The sequence below is a fragment of the Danio aesculapii genome, chromosome 22 (assembly GCF_903798145.1).
Source record: "Danio aesculapii chromosome 22, fDanAes4.1, whole genome shotgun sequence".
Classification (NCBI taxonomy): domain Eukaryota; kingdom Metazoa; phylum Chordata; class Actinopteri; order Cypriniformes; family Danionidae; genus Danio; species Danio aesculapii.
Genome location: NC_079456.1, coordinates 5107918 through 5125251, shown reverse-complemented (window position 1 = coordinate 5125251; position 17334 = coordinate 5107918). Strand labels below are relative to the sequence as shown.

General features: G+C 34.9%; 2 protein-coding genes across 2 annotated transcripts in view; both read right to left on the bottom strand.

Moving 5' to 3' along the window:
- The window catches only part of timm44 (translocase of inner mitochondrial membrane 44 homolog (yeast)), a 17114-nt gene extending 7651 nt beyond the window's left edge, over window positions 1–9463 (bottom strand). Inside the window, exons 1-8 of the mRNA XM_056448346.1 lie at window positions 9383–9463; window positions 7488–7604; window positions 7081–7254; window positions 6841–6921; window positions 6117–6276; window positions 2925–3061; window positions 1831–1912; window positions 1398–1490 (exon numbers count right to left, since the gene is read on the bottom strand). Coding sequence (XP_056304321.1) covers window positions 1398–1490; window positions 1831–1912; window positions 2925–3061; window positions 6117–6276; window positions 6841–6921; window positions 7081–7254; window positions 7488–7604; window positions 9383–9412 — 874 coding nt within the window. The 5' untranslated portion in view covers window positions 9413–9463. The remainder of the gene's footprint in view (window positions 1–1397; window positions 1491–1830; window positions 1913–2924; window positions 3062–6116; window positions 6277–6840; window positions 6922–7080; window positions 7255–7487; window positions 7605–9382) is intronic.
- Window positions 9464–10753: 1290 nt separating this feature from the next.
- ticam1 (TIR domain containing adaptor molecule 1) lies at window positions 10754–13737 on the bottom strand. Its single transcript, XM_056447700.1, is given in 4 exon segments — window positions 10754–11835; window positions 11838–12851; window positions 13480–13564; window positions 13656–13737. Coding segments are annotated over 2 exon segments (1689 nt in total). The 5' UTR covers window positions 12778–12851; window positions 13480–13564; window positions 13656–13737; the 3' UTR covers window positions 10754–11086.
- Between the last annotated feature and the right edge of the window lie 3597 nt (window positions 13738–17334).

Below are 17334 nucleotides of genomic sequence, written 5' to 3'. Positions count from 1 at the left end.
TATCATCTGTCTATCTACCCGTCTGTCCACCTCTTTATATATCTGTCTGTATATGTCTACACATGTCTATCATCTGTCTATCCATCTATATACACATCAATTATCTGTCTATATATCTGTCAATCCATCTATGTGCACGTCTATCATCTGTTAATACATGTTTATCATCTCTGTCTATATACATGTCTATCATTTGTCTATATATCTGTCAATGTATCTGTCTATCATCTGGCTATATACACGTCTATCACCTGTCTATATATATATATATATATATATATATATATATATATATATATATATATATATATATATATATATATATCTGTCTGTATGTCTATCCATCTGTCTATACAAGTCTATATATGTGTCTATCCATCTGTCTGTATATCTCTCTATATAAATTTCTATCCATCTATATACACGTCTATCATCTGTCTATCTATCTATCTATCTATATATACATATATATATATATCTATCTTTCTATCCATCTGTTTATTCTATTTGTTCTATATATCTGTATTTGTCTATACATGTCTATCATGTCTATATACATGTCAATCATCTGTCTATATGCACGTCTATCCATTGGTCTATATAAGTCTATATATCTGTCAATATACGTCTATATACACACGTGTGTGTGTGTGTGTGTGTTTGTCTATCCATCTCTTTATATATCTATCTGTATATGTCCATACATGTCTATCCATCTATCTATATACATGTCTATCATCTATCCATCTAAATACACATCAATCATCTGTCAATATATCTCTCAATCCATCTTTATCAACGTCTATCATCTGTCTATATAAATGTTTATAATCTTCTGTCGATTTATCTGTCTATTCAACTGTCTATATACATGTCTATCATTTGTCTATGCACCCGTTTATATATCTGTATATGTATATATATATATATATGTGTATGTATGTGTATATATATATGTGTGTATGTATGTGTGTATATATGTGTGTATATATATATATATATATATATATATATATATATATATATATATATATATATATATATATATATATATATATATATATATATCTGTCTATCCACCTCTTTGTATATCAGTCTGTATATGTCTATTCATCTGTCTACATAAATGTTTTTCATCTTCTGTCTATATATTTATCTATTCATCTGTCTATATACATGTCTAACATGTCAATATATCTCTATATATAAATGTCTATCCATCTACATACACATGTATCATCTGTCTATCCACCTGTCTATATATATATATATATATATATATATAGATATATGTAGATATATATAGACATATATATAAGTCTAGCCATCTGTCTATCCATATATCTGTCTATATACATGTCCATCATCTGTCTATCCATCCATCCATATCTCTTTACCGATGATGTCTGTCATTTTGTCGGTGACGGCTCGTGACGCTCTGATGAAGGCATTGTCGCTCTCATCGTACTTCATCTTCATCTCGAAGAATCCTGAGAGGAGAAAACCACAAAAACACAAGTCAATGACAGCAGATTTAACAAACAACTTAACACCCTTAAACAGTGGACTATTTAACTGCAAACCACAGTTAAAACAATCAGAATATTCTTAAAAAAACACTCTAAAAGTTGATATATTCAATAATTATTGTTCATGTTAATGTTCGTTATCGCAATATATTTAATTATTGAATGTTGGCATATGTCTACTAGGGAATAGTAAATGAGGGTGTGGGTGGTGATTTCAGATACAGTCGCTGTGTTTATTGACTGAGACTCAGAGCAGCAGCTCCATCTGCTGGTCACACATGAGCATTTCAAACACACTCACTGTTGAAAACTACATTGTTGTCCTTGAAGTCTTTCCACTGCTGATACCATTTGGAGTCTTTGTGAAGCACAACACCCATCGCCTCCCTTTACCAGAAGAAGGAAAGCACTGCGTTAAATATTATTCATGTTTCAGAGTCATTTATAGAGGCTCTATGCTGATTGTAAGTACTGTTATCAAGCATTTTTACATAATTGCACGTTTATTTACATATTTGTTTCATATTTCATTCTTTAGAGATTTAAGGTTATAATATTTTGTATTAATTTAGCTGAAGTGTATTTATAAATGTAAATGTGTTGGAAGGTTTAAATGTGTTATTTCATTTGTTGTATTTTAAGACATTTAATATAGAAACGTGTCACTTTAAGGAAATGACGTGTAACGTGAGTGACTTGTTTATGAATCGCCGGATAGACAAATGATGAACAGACGCATGTCAATGCTGTGTAAAGTTACATGTGTTTAGGGAGCTTAAAGTTGCTGCTGTCATAAGTCAAAAGGGACAGTGAAGAAGACTTTATTAAACTAAGGACCCTCTTTCATGACAAGCGACCAACGAGGTATTTGTTTTGCTTAATGTATTAGATAATCGTGGTTTGTATAATTTCTTATACGTTTGTACTGTGTTCATTTACTAATACAGTTCTCACGGCGTCAGGCACAAAGCACATCATGGACGACCTTAAATAAACGCCCGTTCTGGAGAAACAACCTGTGTCTGTGTTGTGGTGAAGAGAGTTAAACTGATGTTAGTTGAAGGAACTCATTTTTTTCTCTAAGTAAGCCCATTTATTTATGTTTGTCAGTGTGAAATAGTACTTTAAAATAATTGACATGAACTGCAAATATGAAATCATTAAGATTTTGATTATTCATTTAATAATATGAACTTAATAATAATTCAGAAATAATACAATAAATAATATTTTATAATAACCAATACAGCCTCACACACAAAATATGCTTGAAATTAAAAACAATATATAATATTTTTATAATATATAATAAATATGCATTTTTTGGTTTATTGTCAGTTCTTCTTAGCATAAACCCTCTGGTCATCATAGCATCTCTGTTGAGAAATGACCTACTCGTTTGGCCTCAAACACACTTTGGTCTTCTGCTGCTCCGGCTTTAGATGAGAACTCAGTCCTCCTTTCTGAGTCTGCTGGGCGGCCCGATATGGGCCCATCTGACCCCAGGTCTCCACAATCTCCTTCTTTCACGGCTCTCAACACCCTGAATGAAAACAAAGAAGAGCTGAAAACACCCATCCATGATCCAATACACACAGGAAAAAATACTATAGGTATATAGTGGTCTTTGGAAGCATACAGGTAGTGAAGTGCCATATACTGGATATTGTAGTATTTAATTACACAGCTCTTTGTTGAATTAGCAACAATACTGTAGTGAACTTTACTGTAGTATACTTTAGATTGTACTACAGTAAACTGTGGTGAATATTGTAGTATGATAACTGTAGAAAGCTACAGTTTTGGGTCATTTGTTTATATTAGTATAGTCGTGTTTCCATAGCAACTATAGAATCCCCACAACAGATTAATTCCATTGATTTACAATAGTTCTAGTGTTACCATAGCAACTATAGAATCACCACAACAGATTAATTCCATTGATTTACAATAGTTCTAGTGTTACCATAGCAACTATAGAATCACCACAACAGATTAATTCCATTAATTTACAATAGTTCTAGTGTTACCATAGCAACTATAGAATCACCACAACAGATTAATTTCATTGATTTACAATAGTTCTAGTGTTACCATAGCAACTATAGAATCACAACAGATTAATTCCATTGATTTGCAATAGTTATTGTGTTACCATAGCAACTACAGAATCGCCACAACAGATTAAAGTGATTTACAATAGTCCCAGTGTTACCATAGCAATTAAAGAATCGCCACAACAGATTATTTCCATTGATTTGCAATAGTTATTGTGTTACCATAGCAACTATAGAATCGCCACAACAGATTAAAGTGATTGACAATAGTCATAGTGTTACCATAGCAGCTATAGAATTCCCACAACAGATTACTTCTATTGATTTACAATAGTTCTAGTGTTACCATAGCAACTGTAGAATCCCCACAAGAGATTCATTCAATTTACAATAGTCCTTGTGTTACCATAGCAACTATAGAATCACCGCAACAGATTAATTTAAGTGATTCACAATAGATTTTGTTACCATAGCAACTTTCGAGGCACTCTAACAGTAATTTACTGTATGTTTTAAAAACACTATGTAACCCACCGGTCCTCCTGCACCCAACACAGTCTGAGCTGGGATCAAACCCGCGATTCCTTGTATGCGAGTCGGTTGCTCTAACAAGCAGGCTAAAGAACATGGCCTCTAGGGTCTGTCGCTAGAGCACCTTTAGAGGTCAGAGGAGTGAGGTTTATCTGTGTCGCAGTTGGCTAGCTCCGTTACAACTAGTATTTACTATAATTATTAGTGGTGGGCCGTTATCGGCGTTAACGCGAGACTGTTATTGCACGATAAAAAAATATCGCCGCTAATCTATTACCTGGTCTATTCGACGCAAGCTATGATGACTTTCACCTTGAAATTTAAGCGTGGATGTATACCTGACCGGTGAGCCGTCTGACAACAAAGTGTCCTTCTGAATCAAATCAGCAGGATTCCCTTCTGGATCTTTCACTTTCTTCGAAGACACTACTGACTACACTTACATGGACATCTGTAATCTAGTTATTTGCCTTAATAGACAATAATATAACTAAGGCGTTTACATGAAGTGCTTTCATGTAAGAGTTTCCTGTCATTTTGGGTGACTTTAACTGCAGTTTGGCAGTTTCACTTTCACTCGTGAACATTTCATTCATGCCCCCGTGACAAACTAGGGTATTAGACGCAAATAAGAAGGACTGGTGGAAGAGTGTTATGGAATTAATAACGCTGAATGGAAAGAAAAAAACTTCCGCATTTCACAATGTGCATGTGTGTGGTCCTTTACTGATAGCCGCGTGTGTGGAACAGGATCACAGGATCTGCATCTAGTTTATATACACTAGCTACGCTAATTATTTTCTTTATTCTCCATTTCCACCTGGGGATACTCTTCCCGAGGCCCTCAGACTATGCAGAGTCACTGATTCGATCCAAGACCAACGACGAGATGATCCCAAGGTTTCCATATCCTGGACCAGGCCGTATCCTGAGCAGCTACTGTGGTGGTCATGGGGAAGTGGAGAACATGAGACTGATTCCTGTGACGCTCCAGAGACAGACGAGTCTTCGCTGAGGCCAGCTTCCAGCCTCCGCTGCTGAGACTGCAGCTCTGCACAAGACGTTTGGCCAGCGGAGAAATTAAAATGGTCGTGCCCAACTGAGTCTCTTTTCTCTCAAGGTTTTTTTCTTCACTTCCGCCATTAGTGAAGTTTTTTTTCCCTCTCCGCTGTCGCCACTGGCTTGCATGGTTCGTGATCTGTAGAGCTGCGCATCGTTGGATTTGCTCTTCAGTGTTTGGACTCTCAGTAGTGATTATTAAACCACACTGAACTGAGCTAAACTGCACTGAACTCAACACTATAAACTGAACTACACTGTTCCTATTTACTGTGACCTTTTATGTGAAGCTGCTTTGACACAATCTACATTGTAAAAGCGCTATACAAATAAAGGTGAATTGAAAATTGGAACTTGTCGGAAAATATGGCGAAAAGTCCTACATGATGCGAATAGTTTGATCACGGTGTTTACTTCAGTAATTCCACTAATATCTGCATACTCAACATCTTAGTTCCATTCCTGTTTAGTTCAGTTATGACTTTAGTCAGATTAAGATAATCAAAAATCACTGTTTGAGCTTATGTAGGCCTACAGTTCAAAACTTAACTGAATAAATAGTTAGTAAACACAAGTACATCTTATAGATCATTTATTTTCATCACCAATTATCATAGTAGAACAGTTTCTCCAGCAGTTTGTAATGCACTTTGGAAACTGAAGATGAGCCCCTGGTCTAATGCGCCACCTGGCTTAAGAAACCCGTTCTCGAAGACTTATATTTAGTCATTATTTGGGTAGCACACATATTCTGAATGCCTTCGGCAGAATTCAAATGAGCCATTTTAATCTAGATTAATTCCAAGATTACAGTGAGATTAATCTAGATTAAAATTAATCTATGCCCACCTATAATATAATTATACATTAAAGCAGTAGAATATAACTATAGATTAATACAGTCAGATTAAAACAATAACAGTATGTTTTAAATTAGAGCAGATATGGACCTGTGAAATGGCCCGAAACGCTCCAGTCTTCCCCAGTTTCTCTCCTCCTTTCGTCACCGTCTCTGCAGACTGTTTAGCCGATTTAGCGGCTTCCTCCACTCCTTCTTTGATTTTCTTCCCGATGTCCGTTCGTCCGACTTCTTCCAAACCCTGAGGATATCCAAATCTGAATAATCACTGATAAAATACTTGTCGTGATGATAAAATAACAAATAATAATAATAACTTTTTTTATGATAATATAATAACAAAATAATTTGAAAAAATTATGAAAACAAATGAGCTGACAACCACGATTGCTGCAATTTATTTAACAGCCACAAGGCGGAGACATAAAGCAAAATAGACAGGCAGCGTTTCAAAAGAACGTGCCTTTTACTTTCACTTTCAAAACATTTGCATAAAAGGGATGTCTTACGTCACACCAAGAACCATAACTATAAATATAACGATCAACATATTTCCATCCACACTGATGAACGCTAAAAATACATTAAAAGAAGTCCTCAGTGTGTTACTAGTGCATTTGACCAGTGAATCCAGCTCGTATAATATAGCTAATCACATGGATTAATCTAACCAAGTGAATTTAGCGGTGGTAGTAAATGTAGAATGGTGGAATAATAAACAACATACTATTTTCACAATATGAGAGATTGTCATTAGTGGGCGGGACTTCCCCCTCTTATTACACTCAGAAGACCAGCTACTGACCTCTTTCACCGTATCTGACAGCGAGCCCAGAGTTTTCTTCAACACTTCAGACGTTTTCACCGTTTCAGACTCGATGGTTTTCTGAAAAACAACACAAACGACTTTGATAAATATGATCTCTAGTATGTTAGAGTCACATACCTTGTTAAGTAAACTCGCTATACTAAACTAAATTTACTTTACTCTTATGTATATATATATATATATATAGTGGTAGTCTCTTTTTGAAAATGGACGCACATATTTCCTCCTGGCCTGTTTTAGGGCTTCGGATTCCTCCAGTTTTTTGGCCTCCTCTCGAAACTTCTTGATGTTCTCCTTCATCTCCTTGTTCTTGCTCAGTTCCTGCTTCAGATTATCCAGAAACTCTCCCAGAAAGCCCTTCCTGCCGCCGCCACTGGACATAAGCCTGACCTACACACAAACAGACACATGCATCACTCTTCACACGCGCATAACACATCACACAAATATGCCCACACACACACACACGTATAACACATTATGCACGCATGCATGCACACATCCACAAACACCCAAACTCACACACACAAATGTACACACACACATGCGTGCACACACACACACATCAGCAACACTGTGAAATCCCACAGCTCCTCCAAAGCTCTGAGTGTAGAGAGTCTGACCTGTGCTGCAGCGGTGGCGGCAGCCGGAGCTCCACATATCCTGAAGACATGAGCTCTGGGATACAGCGACGAGTAATGACCAGACAAGACCAGCGCGGAGCTTCTCCTCACACACAGCTGAACACACACACACACACACACGTTAGCACAATGTTAGCAGAACAAACCAACTCTTGGCTTGAGAATGTCTGAAGTTTGAAAGTTATAGTCTTTTTTTATAAGTTATAAATTAGGGCCTGGGGCAGCACAGTGGCTCAGTGGTTAGCACTGTGGCCTCACAGCAAGAAGGTCGCTGGTTCGAGTCCTGGCTGGGCCAGTTAGCATTTCTGTGTGGAGTTTGCATGTTCTCTCTGTGTTGGCATGGATTTCCTCCTGGTGCTCCGGTTTCCCCCACAGTCCAAACACATGCGCTATAGTTGAACTGATTAACTAAATTGACCGTAGTGTATGTGTGTGTGAATGTGAGAGTGTGTGGGTGTTTCCCAGTAATGTGGTTGTGGCTGGAAGGTAATCTGCTGCGTAAAACATATGCTGGATAAATTGGCAGTTATTCCGCTGTGGCGACCCCAGATTAATAAAGGGACTAAGCCGAAAAGAAAATGAATGAATGAATAATTTAATTTAATTTAGTAGTTGGTGGTTCATTCCGCTGTGGTTGATAAATAAGCGACTTAGTCAAAGGAAAATTAATGAATGAAATTAGGGTCAGACAGAATCTGCCAATAATATTTACTAATTATAAGCGAAATTTTGTAAAGAAAAGAAAAAAATGGAGAGTATAGCAAGTAAAAAATTAAATCATGAAATAAAAAAGAAAATTTTTTTGCTCTTTTATTTAATGTTTACAATGCAAATACAATTAGACCAGCTTGGCCAGTAAGCAAAGCAAGACTCTCATGATATATATATATATAAACTAAAAGACAAAAAAAAAATATTACTTTACAAACCGTCGTCTAAATAAATCATCATTAAAACATCAGTCGATAATATTATTGAAATTTATATAAAACTTGAATACATATATATTTACACACATAAGTACATAAGTAAATGAATAAAAGTACATCAATAAAAAAATACACATTTACATAAGTAAATAAATACTCAATAATGGGCAACCAAATTTGTGAAAATCTGCATAATTCTGAGCATATTTCATACTCTGTGAGGGTCTTCTGATAAGACTTGACAATTATTTTCACAAAAGATGACAAAATAATGATTCTGGATATGCTTGATTCTTTTAAATTAAAATAATTCAATGAATTTAGAACGGCTTGTTGGAAAGCAATATAATCTAGTTTGATAATCAGATATTTGTAAGTAAATCATTGAATCACTGTAAAGTTACATGTTTTTGAACAATTATAGATTAGCAGTATGATAATTATTAAGACAAAATCGTCATGTGCACTATTAGAGTAAAATTTGACAGATTAGCTGAGATAAACAAATGTTGTTTGATATTAAAGACTCTTGCAAACATGATATTTTACACACATTTAAGAATGGGTAAAACTAAAATCATTTCCAAAGAAAACTCACTATACATTACCACAAAACACAGTAATAACACAAGAAATACCATGGTATTTTGTTGTTAAGCGGATTTAACTGATTAATTAACATCTGCTTGGCGCCTGTTCGGATTTTCCACATAAACGTTAGAACTTGTAAACGCTTGTTATAATATTTGATATTTTACCAAGGCCAGATTCTGGTTTCATCAGCATGACTGATCCATCTATGCACATTTCTGCATTAAACACGCGCGCTCCCGCCGAACCAAGAGCGCGCTCGCGGGGCTTGAGTCGCGAACATTGTATTTATCACTTTTACATTAAACACGCTGCTGATGAGCGTTTAATAAACGCTTTATATGAGAAACTCACCTGGTAACACTGACACAAGGAGGCCGCCATCTTGGAAGCGCCGCGAGTGACCTGTTTGGTTGGTGACCTTGCGACGCAATTCCGGGGGAGGAGCGACGTCATGAAACAGCCAATCAACAGCCGCATGTTGTTTGAGATGTATATTTATATATTTGTAAGAAGAACGGTGATTTAAGTGACTTTGAAGATATTGTAATAATTGTAATGTAGAGGAAAGCATAGAACGTATCATAAAGAAATGTCCATTATATTAAAGAAAACGGAATATGATGATAGACAATGAGGAAAATAATGTAAATATAGATATTAATAGTATGTCAAGTAGTGGAGTAGGAGATAGTAAATTGAAAGCTTTATTAATGTTTCTTAGAGAGACTGGGTTGTATAATAGAATATAAATTAATAAGAATAAGAGGGTACAATTTTCAATTCTGATCCACACTCCTAACCAGTCGATGGCGGAAATCCATCATAAAGTTGTATGCCAACCGCCAATAAAAAACCCACGAAGAAGAAGAAGAAGAAGAAGAAATGACTTTGAACGTGGCATGGTTGTTGGTGCCAGACGGGCTGGTCTGAGTATTTCAGAAACTGCTGATCTACTAGGATTTTCATGCACAACCATCTCTAGGGTTTACAGAGAATGGTACGAAAAAGGAAATATCCAGTGAGTGGCAGTTCTGTGGGCACAAATGCCTTGTTGATGCCAGAGGTCAGAGGAGAATGGCCAGACTGGTTCCATCTGATAGAAAGGCAACAGTAACTCAAATAAGCACTCGTTACAACCAAGGTCTGCAGAAGAGCATCTCTGAATGCACAACATGTCCAACCTTGAGGCAGATGGGCTACAGCAGCAGAAAACCACACTGGGCGCCACTCCTGTCAGCTAAGAAACAGGAAACTGAGGCTACAATTCACACAGGCTCACCAAAACTGGACAATAGAAGATTGGAGAAACGTTGCCTGGTCTGATGAGTCTCCATATCTGTTGCTTTCATGTCAATATGGAGCAAAATCTCCAAGGAATATTTCCGATACCTTGTTGAATCTATGCCTAGAACGATTAGGGCAGCTCTGAAGGCAAAAGAGGGTCCAACCCAAGTAAGGCGTACCTAACAAAGTGACTGGTGACTGTATATGGATGGTTTTTGCCTGTCTTGAAAGTAATTATGTATTAAATGTCATTATTAGGTTTCTAAATAATTATTATAAAACTGACATTATTAAACTTATTTTACACATAGATAAGCATCTAATTTACGTTCTAGCACCTAATACTATTGTATATTGTATATAAATATATATGTATATATATATATATAAATATAAACAAAACAGAAATGAAGCAGTAAAACAGAAAATCAAACAAAATAAAGTATCATCATTTTCTTCATTTATTAAAATCCTTTACTTAAAAATATAGACAATTTGTTAATGATTGTAATTAACCCGTCCATGTTGAACATGGACTGAAATAACATTGACTGACAAATGACTGAAACACATTAGTATTAGGTCAAATTAAAACTGTAGTTGATTTTAATATTAAGACCTCTCCCAAACTCCGCCCCCAAAACACATCAGCCAATCGGATCTCAGCATTAAAATGATTGACACTCATAGTGTGTCCTGATTGGCTAAAACAACACTTCTGTCACAGAGATGCGTGTGATTTCTCACAAAGTTTTAAAAAATCGTGCAGGTTTACGACTCTTCGGCTGAGCTTTTGGTGTGCTCAATATTCATCGTTGAATGATTTCCGATCATAATGTTCTGTGCATTCTCAATATGGATGTATGATGGTTTCTGCAGCCACGGATCATGTTGTTGAAGCATCGGTCCACATGACGGAGGTGGAGCAGATGATGAATAAAATATGTTATTATGCGGAGTTCCACTTTCTCGTTTCAGTCGCGCTGATTTTTCCAGCTCTAGTCGAAAGTTTGCATTTACGACGTTCTCCTCCTGTTGTTTCTTGTTTTCCTCTTGTAGCTTCTTAAGTCGCAGATTTTTCATCCAAATTCTCCTTTGATTTTCTACAGCATCCCGGGAAATGGCCTTCGAGGCGTTGCGTTCGAATGTTCTGGTTTTTTCATCAAGAGCCACTTTTGTCTTAAGCACCAATGGTAAATTATTATGCGACAATCGATTCTTGCAAGGCAGCAGTGGAATAACAGAGTTCAGTTTGTGGTGGTTTTCCAGCGAATTTATGATGGCAGAATCTGTGGTCGTCATGCTTTGGTTTGATTTGAAGTTCTGGGTGAGCAGTAGTAACGCGAACGCAGAATTTTCGATGGCGTCCTCGATACATCTTAACGTTGATTTTCCAGCTTGGGCGAAGTCTTCGGAGAATGTTGCGCCATTTGCGGAAATGATTCCCTCAAGTTTGTCCCTTAATCTTTGTGCTTCGTCAGCATCTTCGGCTTCGTGTAGGATCACGAATGCGTAAAAGTTTCATCCACATCACTTGAGACTGTAGGGTGAAAACTGTTAGGTTGAGTTGGTGGTTTGCGATCGGGTTGAGCTTTGGGTTTGGCGCCATCATTTGGGCTGGATAAAAAATGAGTGTTTTTGGACGTCAGAAATTGTGAGGTGGTGTTGTCATGGAGACACCGATTCGACTTGGTTGTGCCATTGAATTCTGCAGTCTGTGCTTGGCTGTTTCCGTAAATATTTGTTGATTTCTCATGACAACTTTGTAAGTTGTTTTGACTTTTGAATTCTGTTGGCGTGTGGAGGCTCATCGGCTTTGATTCTTCGATATTGCCTTCTGAAGCCGTAGGTGAGCTAATTTCAAGATGATATGAACTATCACCTGAACTTGATGTCGAAGGTAGTGGATGGATGTTTGTGTCTGATACCTTGAGAGAATTAAGATTGCATGTTTCTGTAGAAAGTTCTGAGTTTGAAGTACTGATAACGTCAGGTCCGCAGACTTGCTTAACTTCCTCTTCGACATCTCTTTGACATGGCAAACCAGCCGTTCTGTATGATTCAAGTGCTGTGCAGTATGCTTTATCTCGTTGCGACTTGTCGCACAAATTCTCCTGCACCAAAATGGCGAAAATTCTTGCGATAACCAACAACGAATTGACATCCGTTGGCATAAAACCACTAATGTGGCTACAGTTCAAATGCTCTCCATGTGTTTTGATCATTTCCGCCAAGCAGTTTCCAACACTGCTATCCTTGATAGCTGTTAGCTTAGCATGTGCTGCTTCGTGTTTCTTCAGGAAAATCAAACAAATGGCATGAATCAGTTCCTCAGTCGGTTTGCGGCCCATTTTGTACGTCAGGCTGAACAGGCGCTCTTGCGGAGCTTGGGACAGGATCTCAAAGACCTTGCCGAGATTCGGACATCCTCCCTCTAAAGGCTTCATTCCACGTTCTGCCATTGTTTTCACAAATTTAGGTGATCACATGCGAATATGTGCTCGTATATGACATATCAAAGCCATATCTGGGGATCCTGAAAGACAAAGCTGTGTTGAGAAGTCTGTCATGATGTTTTTTAAACTTTTATATTTACATTTAGATGACTAACCGCAATTTAAAGGACAAATACTCCAAAACCAAAGTAGGTTTTCAAACGTTTTCGCAGATATGTGAGAATGGAGAACTTTTCAAAACATTGTCATATGTATGTGAAAAGTTTTTAAAAGGTCAGTAAAGTAGCTATATCACTAACACAAAAATAAACCCATTTTTTTCGAGTTATATATGATTTATTAAATATTTTTATCTTAATATTTTGGGTATATTCGTCAACCCTGCACAAGCATTATAGCTAGCTATCAACCTTTCAAATTAGCTACTCATGCTAACTTCGAGAGAACATTACCATAACATTCTGAGAATACTTCTTGCTAGCTGTCAGCACAAACAGGTAACCCATTTTAAATTGACAGTTTATAAATCTATCAAGTACAAAATATCAAAATGGACCTTATAAAAGGCATATAAACAAATAAACAATACAATAATACTCATCAATAAAGCTAATTAAGTGTTTAATGACTCATCAACTGTAAGCTTGACCTATAAATAATAAACAAATCACATGTTTAAATAGATTACATCGAAACCCAGTGTCTTACCTTTGTAATAGTTCTGCATTGATTCAAAATCAGGAACTTGTACACTGACCCAATCATTCACGTCCTCACACAAGAAACGGAGAATCTGTAGAAATGGACCATTCGTCAGACATTAAAAGGTGTATTTTTCAGTTTTATTTGTGTAAGTATAAATATAGTAATGTTTTTAAGCCTACGTGACTTTCTTGTGGCTTTCATCGAGCAGTCCAGTGGTAATGCGGAAGACAGTAAACACTGTAGACGTCATGAGGTTGAAAACTACCAGAAGATGGCGGTACAACTGAAATTACATGTAGAAGGGTTTTTTGGATCAAGCTGAACATACAAACAAAATGGTACATGCTTACAATATTACATACTGTCATCTCAAGGTTAATTAATAAAATAGGTAAAGATAATGCATCTCAAGAATAAAAAATAACAGTTTATAAATAAATTGCAATAAAATAAATTAAATTGAAATAATAAAGGGGCTTTGAAAATTAAATTAGCTTATAAAAGTCCAGAAAAGAGATAAGCTTAGGGGCTTTTTTTAATCATTGACCAGTTTTACAGATTTGACCATAACCATGTCTGTACCTGTGTATGGAGTCAATCTAGGGCCATATATACTTGCAAAATAAAAGAATGTCTTGCAAACAAAAAATAATGTCTTGAGCAAAAAATAAATAAATGCAAATCTCCAAATATCATAAAGCAAAAACAGATTTTCGACAAATAAAAATTAATTTTGTAGCAAAAATAAGAACTCAAATGGAAAATTAAGTTTTGAGAAATAAAAATGAAATTCGCAAACAACAACAACAAAAAAAAAGAACTGCAAATAAAAATCAAAGACTGCAAAAAAATAAATAAATAAACTAAACTAAAAATAGTTGTAATAAAAAAAATATGTATATTTGCAAAACATTTTTTATAGAATTGCCTTTACAAACCTAGGCTGTGATACCACCTCGGTGAAACTGTGTAATATTTTACATAAGAGGAAATCTATATTCTTTAATAATTGGTTCAGTAATGGCGTGATATTAGTAAACCAGTTATTTGACAGTAATGGTAATTTATTTACTTACTCTGATTTTATTGCAAGATATACTCTGCCCATATCTAAAAAAAAGAATTTAATATCATTTGTAAAGCCATTTCCTCTGAAATCTGTATGCTTTTTAGAAATAATAATAATAATAATAATAATTCATTGATTTCCGCTTGTTCCCTTTAGTCCTGTTTCTACTGTTGTTGGATCTATTTGTTTCTCCACTAAAAAATCCAATCATAAAATCAGATCTTTATTTTTAGACCTGGTCATCTCAAATCCTTCTTCTGTTTCTTATTGGAACAACCTCTTTGATGATATTAAATGGTCGTATGTCTGGTCTCTCCCCCAGAAATATTTTTTAACAAATAAAATTAAAGAAATTTCTTTTTAAATTATTCACAGGTTTTACCCAGTTAAACAATTTTTACAAAAGTTCAAAAATGATATTGACATCTCTTGCTCTTTCTGTGAGACTTCTTCTGAATCTGTTGCTCACTTGTTTTGGGAGTGTCCCTTTGTTAAATCGTTTTGGTCTGATGTTAATTCTCTAATTGTCCAAAACGTTTGTGGTGATTTTTCTTTAACCTATAAACATGTTGTTGTGGGGTTTTATAATAAAGGTAAACACTTCCATAATTCATCTTTTTGCATAAACCTCATTTTATTTATTGGAAAGTTTTTTACACACAAATGCAAATATACTCAATGTAAGCCAAATATTTTATTTTTTAAAAGAGAACTGATACTTTATTTAAAAACCATCACAGTCTCTCTCAACAAGAAAGCTATTAAAACTTATAAAACATGTGCTTTATTTAATATTCTGCAATAATTTGTTTTATGTCATGTGCCCTCCCTTTTTTTTTGTTTTGTTTTTTGTTTGTTTCATTTTCTTTCTCGTTGTCTTTCTGTGCTTTACCTATATTATATTTGTTATAAAATTCTTATAATTCTCTTGTCCCAAAAAGTAATATTTCTATTGATTGTACCATATTTCTTTTAGTTCTGTATTTGTTGTAATGCACTGTTATTATTGCAATAAAAAAATAAAATTAAAATTAAAATAAAAACCTCGGTGATACTGTGTCTCCAGGTGATGACGTCACTTAAATGGAGGCAGGTCCGGGCCTACCGTAAACGCCCAAGTTCCCTTGACCACGCCCCCTTGTCAAATCAGAGCCACAAAGTGAAACTTGCAAAAACGTGACGTCAAAAGTGAAAACAGCGTCGCAAACGCAAGCTTGAATTTATGCAAATATTTTCGTAGTTTTTTTTGCTTGATATTTATTTTCAGTTCTTTTTTGTGTTTGCAAATTTCATTTTTATTTTTCAAAACTTAATTTTACCTTTGCACTTCTTTATTTTTGTTAGCAAAATTAATTTTATTTCTCAAAAACACATTTTTGCTTTGTGATTTTTGGAGATTTGCATTTATTTTATTTTATTCATTGCTGAAAACTTTATTTTTTGTTTGCAAAACTCTTTTATTTTGCAAGTATATATGGCCCCAGGTTGACTCCATACCTCTGACATAATGAAAAAAGAACATGTTTCAAACTCTCTATCTCAAAAAAACACAATTATTCACATTTTAATAGAATTTCCATCTTAATAATTCGTTGGTAGGATAAATCTCATATAATATTTTAAGCTCACCTCCTTAACTTCATAATCTTTCCTTATTCTTTTAATTTCAACATTGTTAACATCTTTAAATAGGAATTCTCTCCTAATCAGATTTGGAAATTGTGACTGTAAAAATTAAGTTCTTAATGACTTTGTTAGTGCATTTGCTATCACAGAAAGCATAACCATTGACAGACAGTTGCCTCAATTTGGGAGAGCTTCGGGAATATAAAATATATTCTTTAACTAAAGACCTTAAAGCTACTGGAAAGCCCCTAATCATTTTATTATAAAGCTTTACAGTACATTGCAGCTGGAATTTCTTACAAAACTCTCCATTGAATGCCATTATCGTCCAACAAATGTGCAACAGCCCAAATCCCTTTAGTATTCCATTCCAAAATACTGACTTTCTACCATTTTTTACACATCTATTGTTGCAAACAGGAATTACATTTAGGAGGTGTTGAGTTGACTGTTCAAATGTACTAATAAACACATCCGTAATATTTTCAGAAGCAAAATAAAATTACTCCTAGAGGCTAATATTTCTGGAACTCTATTATAGTTCATATTATTTGGGAAAGAGCCGGGTTAACTCCCTTCAAATACACTAATAATAATAAAATTAAGGAAATTCAGTTTAAAATACGACATACAATTTACCCGGTAAAATCGCTATTATTAAAGTACATTGAAATGGAGGATATCTGTGGTTTCTGCGATGCCGATAAAGAGAGCCTTTGTCATTTATTTTTGTGAATGCAACGTTGTAACCAATTTGTGGAAAGATCTCGCTAAACATATTTTTAAAATGACAAAACATTTATTATTTTACATTAAAATAAATGATTTCCATTATGAAAACAACTCCAGCAAAAGCCTTGAATATATTGTTAATCTCTTTATTTTATTGACAAAATTTGACACGCACAAACAGAAAAGTCATCTCACACATGAACAGTTGTTTTGTGTTGAGTTTGACTTCATTTCTACTGAAATTGCTGAAAAGCAAAAAAAAAAAAAAAAAACTGAGATATAATTATTATAACACTTTTTTTTTGATTTCCCTATCAATTCTTAAAATCACTGGATGTAGAAATACACTATGCTTTGTGGATTTAATTTAATTTAATTTAATTTAATTTAATTTAATTTAATTTAATTTAATTTAATTTAGTTTATGTTTT